This window comes from Monodon monoceros, unplaced genomic scaffold, assembly GCF_005190385.1.
Source record: "Monodon monoceros isolate NGI ecotype Baffin Bay Population unplaced genomic scaffold, NGI_Narwhal_1 Super_Scaffold_8, whole genome shotgun sequence".
NCBI classification, from domain to species: Eukaryota; Metazoa; Chordata; class Mammalia; order Artiodactyla; family Monodontidae; genus Monodon; species Monodon monoceros.
This window is the reverse complement of record NW_021703785.1, coordinates 16,364,777-16,384,265: the sequence shown is the minus strand read 5'-3', so window position 1 is coordinate 16,384,265 and position 19,489 is coordinate 16,364,777. Positions and strand designations below refer to the sequence as shown.

General features: G+C 42.4%; 1 protein-coding gene across 1 annotated transcript in view; it reads left to right on the top strand.

Annotated features, from left to right (window-relative positions):
• Positions 1-722: 722 nt before the first annotated feature.
• GPC6 (glypican 6) overlaps positions 723-19,489 on the top strand; it is a 1,074,747-nt gene continuing 1,055,980 nt past the window's right edge. The window contains exon 1 of the mRNA XM_029210314.1: positions 723-1,501. Coding sequence (XP_029066147.1) covers positions 1,342-1,501 — 160 coding nt within the window. The 5' untranslated portion in view covers positions 723-1,341. The remainder of the gene's footprint in view (positions 1,502-19,489) is intronic.

The following is a 19,489-nucleotide window of genomic DNA, read 5'->3' as shown; positions in this document are numbered from 1 at the left end:
CCTCACTTCCCTCCCCAATATCTTCCTTCATGTACCCCAAAGACCCCTGCTCTCTCATTTTCTCACTGCTTCTTTGTTCTGCTTCTTCTCCTTAGCTTTCCTGTTCCTCCACACACTAGACACCTAAGATCATGATTTTTGATCCAAGAGTATGTAATATTTGAAGTTTAAAAGGCAGACATTTTTGAGTCCAGAACCCAAAATCTGAAAATAAGAAAAACTACTGGTCTCTCATGTGCGCCTGAACTGCCTTTACAGAAGAAAAACAAAGTCAAAGAGAAATGAGACCAGCAATTAGAGTAGTGACTGTGCCCTGCTATTTGCGTTTCCCCTATAATTGTTCATTTCTACGCTGCCTTTGGGTTTCAGTAGGTCGTGAATTGTTTCTCATATTCAGAGCAACAATTGGAATTGTGTTGTCCTTTACGTCCACAAAAATATAGCTTACTAACGTAAGTTAATGACTGCAAAATGCTTTTTGTGTCTAGATGACTTTGTTATGGCATTTAAAGGCAGCATTTCGGATCAGCATGAAGGATGCTCAGGGAATGAGAAAATAGGAACCTTTCCCTTTTTTCCCCCCTCCCTTCTTCTACCGAGTAGAAAGAAATCCAGTCCAGGTTTTGCCTTCGACTCTGCCTCTGAATTTCGGCTGTGCACTGTGTAGCACGTTTCTCTCCCGCCCCTCCTTTTTCCTTCCCTCTTGCCTCCAGTGTCTGTCTCCAGGATTTCTCTCTTCCTATTTCAGGAGGACTCTCACAGGCTCCCTCAGCCTGTGTGAAGCTGAGGTTTCCCCTAGATCCCGTATATCCCCGACACATACCTCCACGCACACGCGGCCCCAAGAGCCCCGCGCTCACACCGACACACACTCGCGCGCGCACACCCCCGCGGTCGCCTGTCCATCTCCCTCCCGGGAGAGCCGGCGCGCGTCCCCACCTTCGCCGCACACTCCCGCGAGCCGAGCTCGCCGCGCGCTAGATAATTCTGCGGCTCGGAACTCGGATCGCAGCTCTCAACCCCCATGGTGGTTTTCTAAACATTTCTTTTCCTCCGCTTTCTCGTTTTTATTGCACCGTTTTCGGCCTGGGGGGCCAGAGGAGCAAGGCGGGTGCTTTCCCAGCCAGTCCTGGTTGGCTTGCCATCCTCCATCAGGCATATAAAAGTTTGCTGAGCATAGTCCAGAGGGCTGCGCTGCTCGTCCCCTCGGCTGGCGGAAGGGGGTGACGCTGGGCAGCGGCGAGGAGCGCGCCGCCGGCTCTGGCGGGCTTTCGGCTTGAGGAGCAAGGTGAAGAGCGCACGGGTCCCGGGGTTCACCGAACTGGATTTGCATGTTGCACCATGCCTTCTTGGATCGGGGCTGTGATTCTTCCCCTCTCCGGGCTGCTGCTGTCCCTCCCAGCCGGCGCGGATGTGAAGGCTCGGAGCTGCGGCGAGGTCCGCCAGGCGTACGGTGCCAAGGGATTCAGCCTAGCGGACATCCCCTACCAGGAGATCGCAGGTAAGCGCGGGCGCGCGGCCCGGGCCGGCTGCAGCCCTCGGCGGCCGCACGTCTCCCGCGCCTCCGGAAGCCCTCCGCCTTCCCTCTGTTGCTGAGTTGTTGGTGTTCACTTTTCTGTCTGGGCTCTCCCGGCCGCCGCGCTTCTGTGCGGGGCGGCGGATGCTCCCACGGCTTCGCCCGCGGGGGAAGGTGTGCGTCTCGTCTGCCTCATTGTGTGCACACGCGGGAGCGCCCTCCTTCCTTCCCTCCCTTCTTCCCGCGCCCTCGCGCCCCCTTCGTCGTTGGCCCCGGCCCCGCGGGCCGGGGAGCCCGGCACCCTCCGGGGCGGCCGCGGCGCAAGGGCAGATCGCCGAGCGGGGCGCCCACCCCGCGCCGCTCGCTCAGGCAAACTTGGAAGAACTGCGGCCGCAGTTTGCACAGCGCCACAGTCTGAGTGGCGCCTTCTCCGCTCCCGCCCTCACGCCAGCGGGGGCGGTGGAGAGACGCGGAGGGCTCCCTTCGCCCCTCGGTCCCCTCTCCTGATCTTCGGGGAGGCAGGGCGCCCGGGCCGCGGGCGGGAGAGGCTTGTGTGTGTGTGTGTGTGGGGGGGGGAAACCCCACCGGGGGACTCGGCCTCCGACGTCGGCGGTTCCGGGCTGGTCTGGGGAGTTCGTGGGCTGCGCATTTGAGATTTGGGGCGGGCTTTCCCGTTACGGTTCCTCAGTGCTTCCCTGATTGCGGTTGGTTACTCGCGGTTCGGGGACACCCCGGCCAGCCGGTGCCGCGCCCCGTCCTGAGCGCGGCCTCGGCCACCCGTTCTGGGAAGCCGAGTCAACTTAAGCGGGTGGCTCGCTGGTGGATTCGTCCCGGGCTCCCGGGACCCCGCGTCCCCCGCGTGCCTGGCCACCAGCATTCCTCCACCGAGAGCCCCTCCGACAACTTGCGCGGCAGCCTGGGTGCGCGTTTTCCGGCTCTTAGCTCCAACCGAACCCGAGCTTGTCGGGGGCTCGGTGAATGAAACGTGTTGGGGAGAGGTAATCCTGTGGCTGCGAGAGAGGCCAGGAGATGCTCCGGGGGCGCGGGCTGCGCAGACCCGGCAGCTGGAGTCCTCAGGGTCCTCGGAGGGTCGAGTCAAAACGCTGGATTTCCACCAGCCTCTCTGCGTTTTGCCAAAGAACTGGTCGCTGGAGGGAAAGCATTTTTGCAGAGATCTTAAAACATCACGGTTTCGATACGTGGTGGGATTGCTGTTTTATTGCGGTTGATCCACAAACTCTACAAGTGGGTTTTTTTACTCACACCGGAATGAGCACATTTCTAGAAATACAGGCATCGAAAAAAACAGCTTACACACCACGCTAACAGCGCGGAGCATTATATACAGGGAGCCTTTTTTAATTCTGAGCCAGACATAGGCAGCCTCTGATGAGTCGGAGGCGGAACCTGTGGTGAATTATAAGACCACTTTTCTCTCCCTGTCACTTCTTCTCCCTTTTTCCAGAGCTCCTTAATTTGTTAATCAGTGAATAGAGAGAGACTGCCCCCGCAGCTCCTTAAGTTTCTTAACTCTCCTTCCCCTTTGTCTACTGTTATTTCATTCTTTTTAATTAATTGATAAGGATCAGCTTTGCTTTTTTCCCCTCCCCCCCCAATCTCAGGGAATACAACTTTTTAAAGGTTTAGAGTATGGATCACTTCTTGTAGGAACTTTTTCTCCTCTCATCTGGGCTTTTTCAAACTGTCTTTTAAACACACATTATTTCCCAACATGATTTCAGATAAGATATCTCAAAGAAGAAAAGAGTTAAGTATTTTTAAATTGCTTCAGTATTCTTTAGTGGATAATGGGACTTTCAGCAGACTACAGTTCATCCTTACCAGAGGCAAATCTCCTTCATATCAGAGGGAAGGTTTTCGGTGTGTATGATTTCTGTAGGCCCCATTGACTTTCCTGAAACATTGCCAGTGGTTGAGATAAATCCTTCAGTAGAGTTTTAACTACAGAGGGTTTTTTCCCCCTTTTTTCTCCACCCCTTGACAATTACAGTGCTTGCTAATCAGCTGTGAATTTCTAAAATGTGTGCACTTTTGTTAAAATCACTTTCTAGGACTAAGGGCACTGTTGAGTTTGCCTAAACCCTCCTGTCCTTTGTGCCAGTGGAAATACTCAAGCTATAGGTCACTGGGAGGTCAGAGGCACATCTGATAGGAAAAGAAATGAATTGAAAGATAACTGTATATTAAGGACCAACATTTTTTCAAGGTAAATTTTACTCAGTGCTACCTATTGCTGTTGGAATGATCACTTAGGTGTCCTGTTATTAAATGAACACACTCTTCCTTTCTTCCCTCCTTCCTGATACCATTTACTTTTAATTAGCTAGTATATCGTGGTTATCCTTCCCTTCAACTCCTTTCCATCCTTTGCCTTGTTTGGACTTTTACTGGTTTGCTTGAGAAACGGCATGTGCTGTTAGTCTGCCAGGGAACATGAATTTAAAGGAACTGCTGTTCAGATTTCAGGTTCTTGAGAGCTGTTTCTAGTTGAAAGATATTTACAGGTAGCTTGCTTGGTAAAATAACTGAGAAGTAATAAGGACATTATGTTGCATCATGACATTATTAAAGTTTTACTCAGAACTCACAGTTGTGAAATAGTGTGCCCTTTTCCATTCTAGGATAAAAGGGAGTTCTTCAAACTCAACAGATGAGGGACTGTGATGGGTAATATATAAAGTTCGACTCTCAGAGAGTGCTTGGGAAAGAAGAGGCCTTCAGGGGGCAGCTTGTACCATTAATCTTCCCTCAGCCCTGATTTTAAACCATCCCAGGCAGATCAGATAGACTATCTGTTCTTGTTTCAAAGACCTCCAAAGGAATAGACCCTTGAGCCCCTCTCAGCAATCCATTCTAATACTTAGTAATTTTTGTGGTATCAGAATGTTTCCAGATACCTAGCCAAAAACCTGCAAAGTGTGCTTGCTTATTTTCTCTTGTTCTATCTTCTGGGAAGATATTGAGCCATGTAGCATCAAGTTCTTTGTTAGCACTGTTACTCTGATCAAAGGTCAGTGTGAAACATGCCAGTTTTTCTTCCAGCATCAGAAATATTATCTCATTTTCCAATCCAACTCATCCTGATGGCGCTAAACTTCTAAAGGAACTCACAACTGAAAAGAGCATCTGCTTAAAAGTCTGGGCAATTCAGGGAATGTTGTTTTATGCTTACGGTGCCTCTATTTTATGCTTTGAGCCTTCTTGGAGTCATTCATTATAATATGCATGTGTTGCTTACTAGTGGTAATTTATTGGCTTACAGGTTAATGTTTTTCATTTATCTACCGCAACTTTACTTAACAATCTCTTATGTAGAAATCACTATGTGCCCGGCACCTATCTGAAAAACATTACTTACTTTAAAAACATTAAACATTGCCTTACTGACTTTTTCTAATAACTTAGATGCTATCATTATCCCCATTTTAAAGATGAAAAGACCGAGCAACACAGAGACAGATAATTAACTTGCCCAAGGATGACTCAGATAGCAAGTGGTGAGGCTAGAGTTCAAACGCAGGCACTCTGACCCCAGGCACTGGAGTCCATCCACTTCACCTTGCCCACTGCCATTCTGTATTTGTCGAATGAATGCATGTAAAATCAATTCTTTCCTCATCTAATACATCTATAGCCTGGTATTATCAATCACCATATGCATTCGCTCACAGTTCTAGCTGAGTATTTTTCTATTTACTTGCAACATCTACAATTTTTCAAAATCACTTTGAATTTGGATTTTATGTTCTCTGGAATTGGCTACGCTACCACCACTAAACTGTCTGTGTACTCGTGCATCTTCCCGATCATTGTATAGATCTGGTTATATGAAAGATAGAAAGTAAAAACATGTGTCGGTTTTTTTTCAATATACTGGACCTACTTTCTGAATATTGGGTTAGTCCAAAAAAACCTACTCCAGGAAATTATCATGGGGGTAGAGGGAGGAGGGAAGTTTATCCCCACAGATTAGGAAAAACATATAACAAACTCTGTTCTCAATAATTTACTTTGCCGCTTTTTTCCTATCTCAGGTATTTTGAGAGTTGGGCTATAGCTGGATATTAAGAAAGCAGTAAATTCTCTCCCATCTCTCTCTTTTTTTTTTTTTTTTTTTGCGGTACGCGGGCCTCTCACTGTTGTGGCCTCTCCCGTTGCGGAGCATAGGCTCCGGACGCGCAGGCTCAGCGGCCATGGCTCACGGGCTCAGCCGCTCTGCGGCATGTGGGATCTTCCCGGACCGGGGCACGAACCCGTGTCCCCTGCATCGGCAGGCGGACTCTCAACCACTGCGCCACCAGGGAAGCCCTCTCCCATCTCTTTAATATCAATTTATCTCAGAAACCTAAAAATCTGTCTCAAAGTCTAAAATTAAAAAAAACATTCTCTTATATTCCACTGATATACTAGTGACATTTTTAGTCTTTCTTTATTGTTTTCGAATTTCAAAGTATGTAATGCTTCATTTTGTCTGGCCTTCATCCAGCAGTCCTTTCCTTTTTTTGGTGGGCTTCCCGGGGAAAAGCCCTCCCTCCCTCTGCTCCCCAGCAAACCAACTTATTTGATACGTTTGCTGTTAACCCAACTCTTTTTTCAATTTTACATGTAGATATCACATTAACATAAATGAAAAAACAGAGTTTGGTAAGTCTTACTCTTTTGGAGACATATTAAATCTCCTAGTTTGGGATAAATAATTTAATTTCCATTTAGCTGCCTGATTCACAGAGCTCTGATTTCTTTGCCCTCTGTTTAGTTAGACGATGTCTTTAAAATCCTTTCGAAGAACACTGTGAGGTGGAAATGAGTTAGTGGACCTTCAAATGTTTTTTTAATGATTTGTCAAGTCGCTAGATTACTAAAAGATTCACATTAATTCCAGGTATCAAAGCAATCTAAAATCTGGACTATTAGGAGTACCGCTTGTTAGACTCTTGATTTGGGAATTAATTTTAGAATGATCCTTGCAAACAGAGTTATCTTAGCTGATTTAATTAGAAGATGATATGTCATCGTTGAGAATAAGAGTTCATTTGAGTTGACTGATATACTTTTTTACATAAAACTTATATCTTTTAACTGTGCCGCATTGTAATAGCTTGTGAGCAGAAATGTAGGCCACTATCAAAAGTGATTTAAAATATACAGCGTTATGTTCTTTAAAATACTGTAGTATAAACATTGCATTATAATTTATGTGAGAGGGTGACTAGTGTTCTTTTACAATTATGGGTGAGTATTATGAACACTTAACAAAATATAAAATTGAGTCCTTTTAAACCAAAGTGGCCTACCATTCAGTCACTAGATTTTTATAGAAATATGAGTTTAGGATAAAAACTGTAGTAAAGGAATTATTGATAAAATAATTCATTAGCTTAGTCTTAATTCATATTCAAACCCACAAAAGTAACATCATAGGACTTTTTTTTCCTCCTTAGTTCACATCTCTCAAAAGACTTCTAGCAAGGCCAGCAAGGTGACTTAGCGTTGTCTTGCCAGTATAAACAGAATAATTAATATTTCAAACTTGGTGCTTATATCCTTTTGCAGATCAAATTCTGCTCTCTTAAATTCTTTAGCTGGCACACAACGAGACTTTAAGTAGTTTCATAGATTTCTCCAGTATTACTCAGTTTTTAGTGATTTACATGAGAACATTTGAAAGTGTAGTTGACTCCCTGGATGGCATGTTTGTAAATAAAGGGTTTCATAGTGCTAACTCTTGGGTAAAGATTTAAAAATTCTAATAATCCTGGATGGAAATATTTAAGAGTTTTTAATAACCCTGGATGAAAAATATTTTTAAACAAATGCACCAGTTAGTAACAAAGAAAAATAGAAATTTGATTCCACATTTACACATTATTCAAGTTATTATTTTTATAACCTATTCTCCATTTCTTTTAGGCATTTATTTTTCATTTTTCCAATAACTAGTTCTTATTTACCTACTATGTGTAAGTCACCGTGCCAGGGACTGGCTATAGGGCCCCAGGGAATTTTAATCCCAGCAGGGAAGCAGAAATTAAGGGCACCTTTAACAGTGAACGGCTGAGATAAGTGCACAGCACTAGGGTACCTGGCACTGGGAAAGCATTCACTAGGATCATGTGGGGACTTCCCTGGTGGTCCAGTGGTTAAGACTCCGTGCTTGCCCTGCAGGGGGCGTGGGTTCAGGTCCCTGGTGGGGGAACTAAGATCCCCCATGCCTGGAGGTGCGGCCACAGTAAAGAAATAAATAAAAAGAAAAAAATTTAAAAAACGGAAAAATTATAGGATCCTGTGTTCTGATCACAGGGTTATGGAAATGCCTCCTTGAAGAAGAGCGATGGGCTCTGAAGCATGAGTACAGAGTCAGCAAGAAGGGGTGGGGGGTGGGGAGCAGAGGGCACACACATTGCCTTTATGGAAAGAAGGCCCTGAAAGCATGAGAGGAGTTCCAGTTTACATGATCACTGCGAGCCATTCTTTTACATATGAAGGAGTCCCAACATAGAGCAGTTCTAGGAGTGAGAAAGTAGAAAGTTAACAGAATCACCCGGTCCCAGGTTCTCCTCATCTTTTGGCTCTTCCATCCTCATTCCATCCATCATCCAGGTCAGGGCCATGATGGAAACAAGATGGCTGCTGGAGTACAAAGAGGCAAAGGGGCAATGCCCAGAGGCATAGAAAGGGACCATTTCTTCCCATGTGCATCTCTCCGTTGATGAGGCAGACTAGCCTCAGCAGTCCCGCAGCAAATTTACCCACCTTTCTCATTCCAGAATTGCCTCCTATGCCCATGCTTGGAAGAGAAAGGAAAAGGACTATGGCTGTTAATCTGAACTAGTCACAGTTATACCCTAAGACAGGCTGGTAGTCACCTTTCTCACGTATATGGCCACTGAAATGCTTGGTTAATCTTCATAATCTTAATAAGGAACTTAGCGGTAACAGAGGAATTGAGAGGAACGACTCAGACTATCTGAGTTAAGTATTTGGCATTCTTGGCTTTAAAACAGTGTTCCTCGACTCCGGCCAGTGGTGAACTGATAAATGTTAAACAATTGGCTCTCTGGAGGGTAGTGTGTGGAGAGACCTGATGTGTAGCATTTGCCAATTTTTGTGGTTTAAATGTTCCCACTGTGACTGGTCTTGAGCTGCTAACAGCTCAACACCTGGCTCACAAAATTCCAGAAGATTTAACAACTGGCTCTTTCGAGATAGAAAGAGCCAGGGCTATCCTGGAATCATGTGAACTATTAAGAAAAATACCTGCATTTGGGCTTCATCTTCAGCTAGTCTGATTTAATTGGTCTGGGAAGGGTACTTTCCCTCCCTTAATCCCTTCCTCCTTTCCTCTCTTCCTTTCTTTTGAAAATTTCCCAAGTGACCCTGATGTGCGTCTAGGGAAGAGAGCCAGTGGTCTGGAGCAGTGCTTCATAAACTTTATCATGCATCAGAATCACTGGAGGCCTTGTTAAACGCGAACGCTTTGGTCATCCCCACAAGTTCTGACTTAGTAGTTCTGGGATAGGACCTGTAATTTGCATTGTTAACAAGTTCCCAGGTGACGTTGATGCTGTTGGTCTGGGCACCATCCTTTGAGTTTCTGGGGGCCACATTCTGGGTGCATTCAGTGTGGTTTTAAGTACATGTTTTTGTCAGGGGAGACAGTCATATTTGAGCAATGATTTTGTGTTATTTTTTCACCTTGACCTTGGGTAGGAATCTCCACCCAGAAAGAGTTGCTGCGCACCCCGGCCCTGTTTCCTCAGCGTTCTTCCAAATGTCTACATCGACCACTAGGGGGCCCAAGGGAAAGAGAGTGACTGGCTTACTTCTATCGGTAATCACCTGTGCCTGGAGCAGAAGGGGCCTAACCCAGCTGCCCTCGGCACTTCTGTGCCAGTAAAATAAAACCACAGCATTGCTTTAAAGGGGAACTGGGAAAAGTCATTTTAAGTTTCTTTCACGGTAGGATCCCTATTATTCTTTGCTAATATGGTAGGCTCCCTATGGGTATGTAGGACTCATTTTGGGGGTCTTTTTTAGAATATTTCTGGTCAAGAGTAATTCCAACCCTCCCCCCCTCCCTCCCTGGCCCCATCCCGCCTTGAGCTATTTTTCCTGTGCAGATCTAGCCATTAGTTCCTGACTTCCAGGTACAAGGAGACTACATTCAGAGCTGGTCACCCTTCATTTTATACACATTTAATTAAAGATTTAGCATAATACACTCTGGACATGCACACCTGTGTCCTGTAGGCTTTATCAGCTAGTGGATTTGCTCCTTACATTTCTTGGATTTCTTGAGGAACTGACTTCCTCTTTTTGTGCCCCCAGAACAGCTGAGATTAGCAGGGGCAAGTGCTCCTCTGCTGAATTTCAGGGAACTAGGGGTGTTTCCTCTCAAGGCTGCAATGAAGTTGAGGCAACTCTTTTCTTTGCAAAGAAAGCACTCTGAGGTCTTCCAAAAAATGATGACTAACTTTCAGTTATTATTTTCTTAATGGGTCAGAATAGATCAAAGTCAATAGCACTTTTGCAATGAACTTGAAAGAGCCACCATGCTTTTGGCTATTATAGGTATTTTCAAGTGACAGGCCTTAATTTTTTTTCCTGAGGAAGTAAGAAATGTTGTCCTTTAGCTGTTTGCTTATCCTATTTTATTCCAAATCCCAATGACTGGGAGTTTTTAAAACTTAAAAAATTTAAGATCACTGATTTCTTAACTTTTTTTTGTAGCAAAAAGTTTAACAAATGATTTTGAAGAGTTTAAGTGCTCTTTGACATAATGGGAGCTCTATTTGGAAAATAAGATTTGTAATTCTGAAGTATTAATTATCTGGAAATGCAAGATTCCTGAACATTCCTACTTGATCTGTTCCAGCCTCTCCTCCAGCTATATGTTTGCACTGAATTTAGGGAACATAGTTGACTGTTACTTTTACATTATCAAGTGCTAATGTGTGAAAGGCTTTTACTGTGCTTTTACTACTCATTTGATTATGTGGTTATCTTATTCAATATTCTTTCACAGACTTGGGGGTATTCAGACACCAGGAGGTCAAGTACTATGCTAAAAGCTTAGGCTAGGGGCTTCCTTCCCTGGTGGCGCAGTGGTTGAGAGTCTGCCTGCTGATGTCGGGGACACGGGTTCGTGCCCCGGTCCGGGAAGATCCCACATGCCGCGGAGCGGCTGGGCCCGTGAGCCATGGCTGCTGACCCTACGCGTCCGGAGCCTGTGCTCCGTAACGGGAGAGGCCATAGCAGGGAGAGGCCCGCGCACCAAAAAAAAAAAAAAAAAAAAAAAGCTTAGGCCAATCTTTTTATATGACTGCCATAAAGAATATATTCATTTCACCTATATTACCATATGGCTCTCATAAAAGGTCAATTTCAATTAAATATAATAGGTTGTGAACGGCAAATCTTATGTCATCAACAACAAAATCATTACATATAATCTCTTCAATTACCACTTTCCCTTCTTTAAAAAAAAGGAACCTGGGGATTTCTTAAAATCAGAGATCTTCATGATGTGTTTTGTATACTAGACATATAAAAATTGTATAAACCCATGTTTTTCTATTTTAATTAAAAAAATACATGTAGGGTTATCACACTTAAATTCCAGTTAAAACAGTACATTAGGTGCAACAGATATTCACAGCAGAGAACGGTGAAATTGTACTTTTTCATTTTATTATATTAATTTAGCAAATAAACTTTGAGTCAGTTTCTCAGCCTGGGTTATTGCTGTAAAGATAGATAATTTAATATTGTAAGAAGTTATATGCATAAACATAAACTAATTGCTATGATTAAGGAATGGCGATTTATTTTTATCCAGAACATGCTTATTATTAAATTATACAAAGGTTTGCAGTTTAACAAAGTGTTGACTGTATATAAAAATATAGGTTATGCTGATCTTAATTCTATGTAGTAACAAAGGTGCATTTTGTTACTGGAATAACCATTTCCTATAACTGAGAAACCTGTAACGCATTTTAAAGTGAGTTTTAACCTTTCTAACCATTAGTTTATAAAGTACAACTCTTGACAAAGCCATTGTGATTCCTCTGAAATATTTATTTTCAAAAATATGATGTGGTACTTGAAAAAAAAAGTTTAAAACTGCTCTCTGTTTTGAAAGGCTTTGAAACAGTATTCTTTGGGAAAAAAAGAGCCTCTCTCCCAATTAGTATCATCAAGAAAAACAGAAAGATGGAATACAAATAAGCGAGAGCAGGCTTTTCCCAGGGTGACACTTCCTGAAGCTATCTTCGTGCTGGGCGACAATTCTCATTTTAACCTAATGAAGCGTTAGAGAGAACCAGTGTCCTAAGAGAGAAGGCTGGAGGTTTCTGGAAGTCTCAGACTGCCCATCTCCTCCCAGGCACTGCCGGGGAGCCGCTGCCTGGGACTTCTGGAAGGTGCCAGGGATGCCCAGGAGGAGGCTCTGCCGTGCAGCGCCAGCCTGTAGGTTTACCACCTTCGGCCACTTTCCAGCCTGGTTCCTGTGGAATTGATTTTCACGGCTCATGACAGAAGCTGTTTTCAGCCCTTGAAGAGGAAGTGGCTGGGCTGATCCTCTCACACAAACAGCGAATTGCTCCCTGGCTTTCAGAGCCTTCGAGGTCTGCTACCTTAAGGTTCTAATGGCCTTTTAACAGTGTTTCCAGCTGAGCAGCAGATGTAAAGGATAGTGAACATTGAAAGCACTGTTCTTTTTTTTCCCCTCCCGGAAAGAATCATTTTTTAACAGACATTGTACAAACACTGTATCCCAGGACCTATTCAGTGGCATGTTAGATTTGAAAAACTGAACCAAATCTCCAATAAATATATTGTCGGTGCCATACATCTGCCACCTTGCTGGGCTCTGTGTCCCATTTTACCGGCCATCAGGAGCTGCGATCGTGTCACCATTAGTAGCGGCCCCGTTTGGTAATACCTCATCAGGGAAAAAAAGAATTAATGAAGCCCCAGAAAGCCTCTAAAACCCCTTGTACTTTCAATCCATTTATTTTGATCCTAAAAATGACAGTATATTTCTGAAAGCAGTACACTGAGCTTTTAGAATTATATCCAGTCTGCCTTTGTCTTCCTTTCTGTTGTTTTGACGGTTCGTTTTGTCCACCTGTGGGGCAGGGGGGTGAAGGGTTTCCCGAATAGGCGGCTCTGTGCTCCCTGCAAAGTGAACTTCAAGACCTTTAAACTAAGGTTTGGTCTGAGGTTGGTATTTCAGTCTTTTGGGCTTTGGGGAAAAAAATTAAACATTACTGAGAAACACTGGTCGAATTGGACATTTTCCATTAAAAAAAAATAGAGAAATAGTACGTCTTTCGATTTCACTTAGGTCCAAGCAGTGCTTCTGCATTTCAATTTTCCAGTAGTCACTGGACAAGAGAAAACCAGCCATGCAGATAAGGCATGATTCCTCACTCCGGGAACTCACCTGTTTTACAAGCTTTTGGAAGACCTTTAGGAAGTATGTGAACTGCCACCATATTTTTCCCCCAAAGTTGAAAATATAGACACATTGCCACTCCAATGGGAAAAGGCACAAGATTTCCTCTCCCTGCTTTGCTGCTTCACTCACGTGACCCATCTGGTTTTTCTTAGGACCTCCCACTTATTGGGTAACTTGATGGGTAAAAAATTTTAGTGTGATCAGTTAAGCTCTTCTCAGTAACAGTGGATCATGTGGGATACTTTCTCTGGTTTTAAGCAGAGGCTGGCTTTGACTTCTCGCTCTACTATGTAGCCTTTTTTCTGGACCTCTCTGTGCTTCAGTTTTGTCATCTGTGAACAGGGATACTAACAGTCCCTACCTCTCAGTGTTGTGATTGTATTACATGAATTAACATTTAAGCTCTTAGAATAGTGCCTGGCATTTAATAAAGGCTATATACATGTTTGTTAAACAACAAACGCTAGGTAAGGAAATCAGTCTCTTCCATGGGTCTAGGAAGTGTCTAGACCTTGGGCTCCTCCCATCTCCAGGGCCCTGCTGGCCCGCACAACTGATATCTGTGATCTGATCTTGTGCAACTTGGGAAGAGCCAGGTAGCCCCCTTCCCTGAAGTATTCACCCTCACGTTGGCCATTCTGGCCCTGTAGGCCTCCTGAAGCCCTGACCTGTCCCTCACCTGGCCTCTGGCCCACCTGTAGCCTTCATTACCTTCTGGTTTACCACTCAGCTGCTTTCTGAGCCTCCAGCAGGGCTGTATGACCTGCTGGGCCAGACCTGTGTCCCCTGGGTGTGGGTGCAGCCCTCCCTCTGAGCGCCCTGTGTCTCCAAGTTTACCCTAAGGTTGGTGTCAGGTAGCCAACCGGGCAATCTCTTCCCAGGGTCCTAAGCAGAATTTGAGCCAGAAATCCCTCTTCTCTTTGTCTTCCTGTTTTGATGCAAAGCTCAGAGAGGAGAAACTGGAAGACGTGGGGAGCCGTTACCATCCCTGTGCTTCCTTTCTTCCCGTGACCTCTGGGGCCAGGATGGGTTTGCTACCCTTTCTCTTCCTGGCTGGACCTCAAGCCCTTCATCCAGGTTTGAAGACTTTTCTCCTGAAAAGGTCCAGTAACAGATACCCATGCCTCTGGAGGTGGAAGCTTGTAAGAAAACGGTGAATTAAGGGGCAAAAATATTGAATCAGTTAAGTATCTGCAAAATATCTTCCCCATTCCATAAACAAGACGAACGCTTCCAAAGAATCTCTCAAACGTGAAGTGAACTGGAAATAATATGAATTCCTTGTTTATATGGGAATCTTTGGACTTCCTGGAAGATGGTACCATATAGAAGAAAAAGGACTTAAGTCCTTGTTTTGTGCTTACTAATCGATCATTTTAAAGTTTTCTTACCTCTTTGAATCCCAGAATCCATATCTATATAAAAGGGCAATACTATAGGTTGGCTTATAACATTTTTTTTGTGAGGATTAAATGGCATAAATGCATGTGAACAGCCTGACAGAAATCTTCAGTAAATGTTAGTTCTTTTTTTTCCAATTCCCTCCTGACACACGTATCGTGATGAGAAATCTGCCTATTTCTTAATCAGAAGAGGAGAGAGAAAACCTAGTAGGCTGTAAGCCCTACTCTAAGACTTAGTCACTTTTAATTTCCTGCTAAGAGAGAAGCTTTAATGGAACGTTAAAAGGTGATCCTAAAATGCTGTTAAATGTCAAATAGCAAATCTTTCAAAAACATTTCTCTTCTTTTTGGTCTTCTACTTGGAAATGGCTCTGAAACTTCTCTTTCAGACCATTCTCACTGGTTTGTGTTGCGCATTTCACCAGCAGAAGGATATGTAGCTGTTACGTTGCCTTGATTATTTTAATTAGCTTAAACCAGTCGTTCTCAAAATCACCCAGAAGGTGTGTTCAAGTGCAGGCTGCTGGGCTCCATGCTAGGAGTTTCCGATGTAGTAGCTCTGAGATGGGGCCAGTGCCCAGGTGACACTGATAGTCCTTGGATCATACTTTGAGACCCACTGGCTTAAATTTTAAGCCTTAAACTATCAAAGGTCAGTTTGGTTCTCCAGTGGCTTGAGAATAAATTTCGACCCTGTTGGTTTGACATCCAAGATCTCAAACTATCCTTCCAGTTTACTTTTAAGCATCCTTCTAGAAATTTCTGTCTGATAAAAACTTTTTCACCAAACTTCATTTTCTTTCTGTGTCTCATTTCATTTGCTAATACCTCATAACAAGGCTTGGTCTGTCCTCCTCACTTTTCTCCACTAATGAAAATCCAGTTGAGCTCAGATTCCCCATCCTGAATTTGTCCTAGGCCATCCAGTCCCTAACTATTCCTTCTTTGCCAAGCTTGTGGAATGTTTGTGTATTCATTTGGTAATTAATCAACTTCTGCCTTCTCATGACTCTTATCATGTATCCTGTCATTAAATGAGTCTCTTAATTTGTGTTTCCCAAATTTGCCTGTGTGATAGCTGAGGGAACTTTCATACACATTGGTACTCTCCTCGAACATAGAGCTTGGGCATAGTAGGTACTCAATAAATAGTTGACTACTCCTTAATCGGAAATATAAAGAGATTTTGGAGGGGGGCGTCTGGGCTGCCAGACAACTTTCAGTAAGATCAAAATTAAATGGTGTAGTGTAAAGACACCCTTATATTTTCTTTGAAAGATTGCGGCTGATAAGTTATATTAGCTTAGCCACAGGGGAAATCAATTTGTGAAAGTGTAGACCACCAGAGTTTATTGCGTAGAACATGCATTTTGTTGCTTTCATTTTATTTTAGAGTATAACGTTTCTTCCAATGAAACACCTGCTATATATAGGTATATGACTATCAAAATGTTTTTTTTTTTTTAAAGTGTCATTTTTTAGCTGACAGCAACTTTCAAATACTTGAAAAGATTAGAGGAGTTAAATGTAAAGAGTACTTTAAATTGCAGTGACATTTCCTGGGAGATAAAGAAATTGATAGAGAGGAAAGTTAGTTTAAAAAAGTCAGGCCTTTTTAAAGGGATAAAGCCATCACATTATATCACCTTTGGAATGATCTATTTACGATGGAAGCTTTGAATAATAAGTTGTGCCCCTGGAGTGCTCATAGGAACCACTTGGAATTTTGTGAATTCCACCTTAAACTGTTAGCTAACTAAGTTCCCTTACTTGTTTCAGGTCAGTACAAATTTATCTTTAATTAGTTGGTTAAAGAAAAACACCCACAGTTGCCCTGCCCTTGAGGTACCCAGAGAAGAGTGAAGGCAGACATATAGATGATTAATCTCAATACTATGTGGGAATGGAGTGATAAAGGTGCTGGGAGCCTAGAGAAAAGCAGGTAGAGGTGGGAGGACAGGTACTGGTAACATATTGGGGGCGGAGGGGGAGAGAAAGTGAGGGCTCTGAACCAAGGATTCTGAAATGCCTTTTTTCTCCACTAGAACAATTTATTTCTTATACAGTATTACTTGTCCTTCCATATAAATGGATGAACCCTAATTATATAGTAAATAGGGAAGGTTAAATTCCTCTGTTAAATACGTCATGCCTGTGAACTCCCTAAGAAATGGGCAACAATGATTTTGAAAAGTTTCATCAATCTTTGTTCAAGCAAATAGAACATGAATCTGTCCTTAGGGAATTGTATAAATTACTCAAGAATGATATTTAACCCCCAATTATTTTGGCTTCTATATTTTAATAAATTTTCTACAGAAGTATTAAAAAGATAACCACATTTATCCCATGTGACAATCTCTGTTTAAAGATGTAGTTTTAAATGGCAATAATTCTGCCATTTCATATACGAACCTTCCTTTGGTGACATTAGCATACGATTGTGCTGTGTATTTTAAAAATTCACAGACATTATAGCTACCCTGTTGAAGTGGGTATGATGTGTATAAATAGACACATGAATATTTTGATAATCAAAGATGACACTAATGGTGAGACAATATTTTTTTGGCCATGGTTGGCTGAAAGGAACAGCTCATTCTCTGAATCCCTTTTACTAACTTTCTTGCGTAGATAGTGTAATAAGTGATTCCAGCTGGAGAAAAGGTGAAACCCAGTGAGTTTTGTGCCCTCTTTGATCTAACTTGGCTTACTTTTTAGTTAGTTTCTATGTTTTCTATCACTTTTGAAACTGTGAACGTTTCAACTCGTGCTGCTGTACAGTTTGCATATGAAGATGTTTTAAGCAGGTTCTGAAATCATAAAAAGTAGGGAGGATGCCCAGATGAAAACAAGCAGAAAAATTCCTCCTTTAAATAAAAGGCTCCATTCTCATTTGGAAAGCAAAATGTGCTCTCTTAAAAGTAACAGCTGCAAAAAAAGCAGGAAGGCAGAACACACTAATCTAAGTTGTGAAATATGTTTGGGTAGCTTAACAGAGATTTAGCTGTTTCTGAGAAAAAAATCAAAATCTAATTTTAAAATGAAGGTATTTAAAAGCCTGGAGCAAGAGAGCCTTATTGATGGAGTTGGTGAGCAGCCCGGATGCAGCCACTTCCCTGCTCTGGCTGGTGGCTCTGTTCTTGCAGCGGGTGGTCTTACGCTGCAGCCTGTGGTCACATGTGTCAGCAGGCACCTGTCTTTTCAGAAAGCAATGGGTGATGAAACAAGGGAGTGCCTGAAAGAGTTCATTTCTCTTAAATGATTTTGTCTTTGTTAAAGTTGATTTATACAAATTGATATTTCTTTCTAAAAACAAGGTTCAAAGTTGTTTTTCCTTCCCACATGGAATTGAAGCTCTGAATTTAGGATTTCTTTAGGTGTTATATATATTGATCCTCAGGGTGTCCTGAACTTTTCCTAACAGAATAGCAGTAGCATTGAAGGTGCTGTTTCTTTTTAAATGGTATGCCTGATTTCTGAATGAAAGATGTAACGCTCTGTCAGAAATATGTATGTCTTGGGACACTGTTCTCAGGGACTGGACCAATTTCCTAACCTGGAAAGTATCAGCCTCTATACACAGCGTATATTTTTGAGATGGGGGAATATGACGGGGGTGTGTGTGAACTCACTACTGCCACAATAAATAATAACAATCTAAGTTTTGTTATAGACTAATAATAAATCTGGTTTGTTAAAGTATACATTGCAGCTGTGATAGACATGCTAATTTTGTTTTCTACTCTTTGAAGGAAGTTTCTCTGTTCATTTAAAAAAATGGAGGACAGCTATACTCAACACTGTACCACCAATGCTCATGGAAAAAGGGGACAGACCCTAAGGGTGCTGTACTTTCCTATGGACGAGAGAGATCAATTTCTTTTTCTATGAAGGAATGCGTTTAGAGGGAAAAATTCTTCCCATCTATTACCTCTTGCAATATTTTATTTTAACATTTTGGAGCAGTAATCACTTTCTAACTTTTATTGCAAATATAAAATATAAATATCTGATTAGTCTCCATTAGTCTATAAAGTCCTAGAAGGCAGGGCCATGTCTGATTTATTTTGGCATGGCTGTCAGTAAGGCATTCAGTACACACATACTGAATGTACCAAATTATGACAACGACCTGGGCTTTCACTTGATTCCTAGATAACAACCTCTTTGTATCAATAGATGTTGACCAACTCATGTATATTCTATGTTATGAAGGGCATTCTATATACTACTGGACATATGCTAACTTCCAGCCATTATATTGTCAATTTTCATTTCCACAGATTTATTGAGCACAAGTGAAGTCAGAGTATCTTGCCCTTAATAAGTTTACTCTCTAGAAGGGCATGCAATACAAAGTTTCATGTAAGTTATTTATTTCCTATTGAGACTGATGTTGAAATATTTCTCCACCATGTAAATTAGTAGTCTAGAGAGTAAAATTTATATTTAGAGCTAGTCCAGCTCAATAGTATATATTATTGTCCCCACCCTAGTTTCTAGGGAGAAAGAGAGACCATCCTTACATTTTACCTATACATTTGCTTCTGAAAAAAATCAATATTATAGAACCATGACTTTTACAGTGAGTTGAATGGTCTTATTGCACTGATATTTTTGAAAGGATAAAGAAGACTGTCTGCTCTCTTTTGCTTTAACAAAAGTATCAAATGATTGACCTTTCCATATAGCTGAAGGTTGCCCTTTAATGAAATGAAATGGAATCAAGATAAAGCATAGAAATTGTAGTAGGATTGTTAAAAATGGGCTTCATGTTATACCACTGAGTATATGTTATATAATAACATTGACTGAGCTCTCTCTATGCCCCACATACAATTTTAAACTCTTTACTTGTAGGATCTCATGTAATCCTTACAACATCTCCATTATAGGTATTACCATTCACATTTTACAGATGAGGAAACTGAGACACAGAGAGAGCAATTAACTTGTCCAAGGAAATAGATGGGTTAGCAGATGAGCCAGGAAGATTCCACAGCCCATGGATTTAACTACTACCCATGTGAATCACATGATTTTCTTCTTCACATGAGCAAAATAACTTTTTCTAGAATTAAT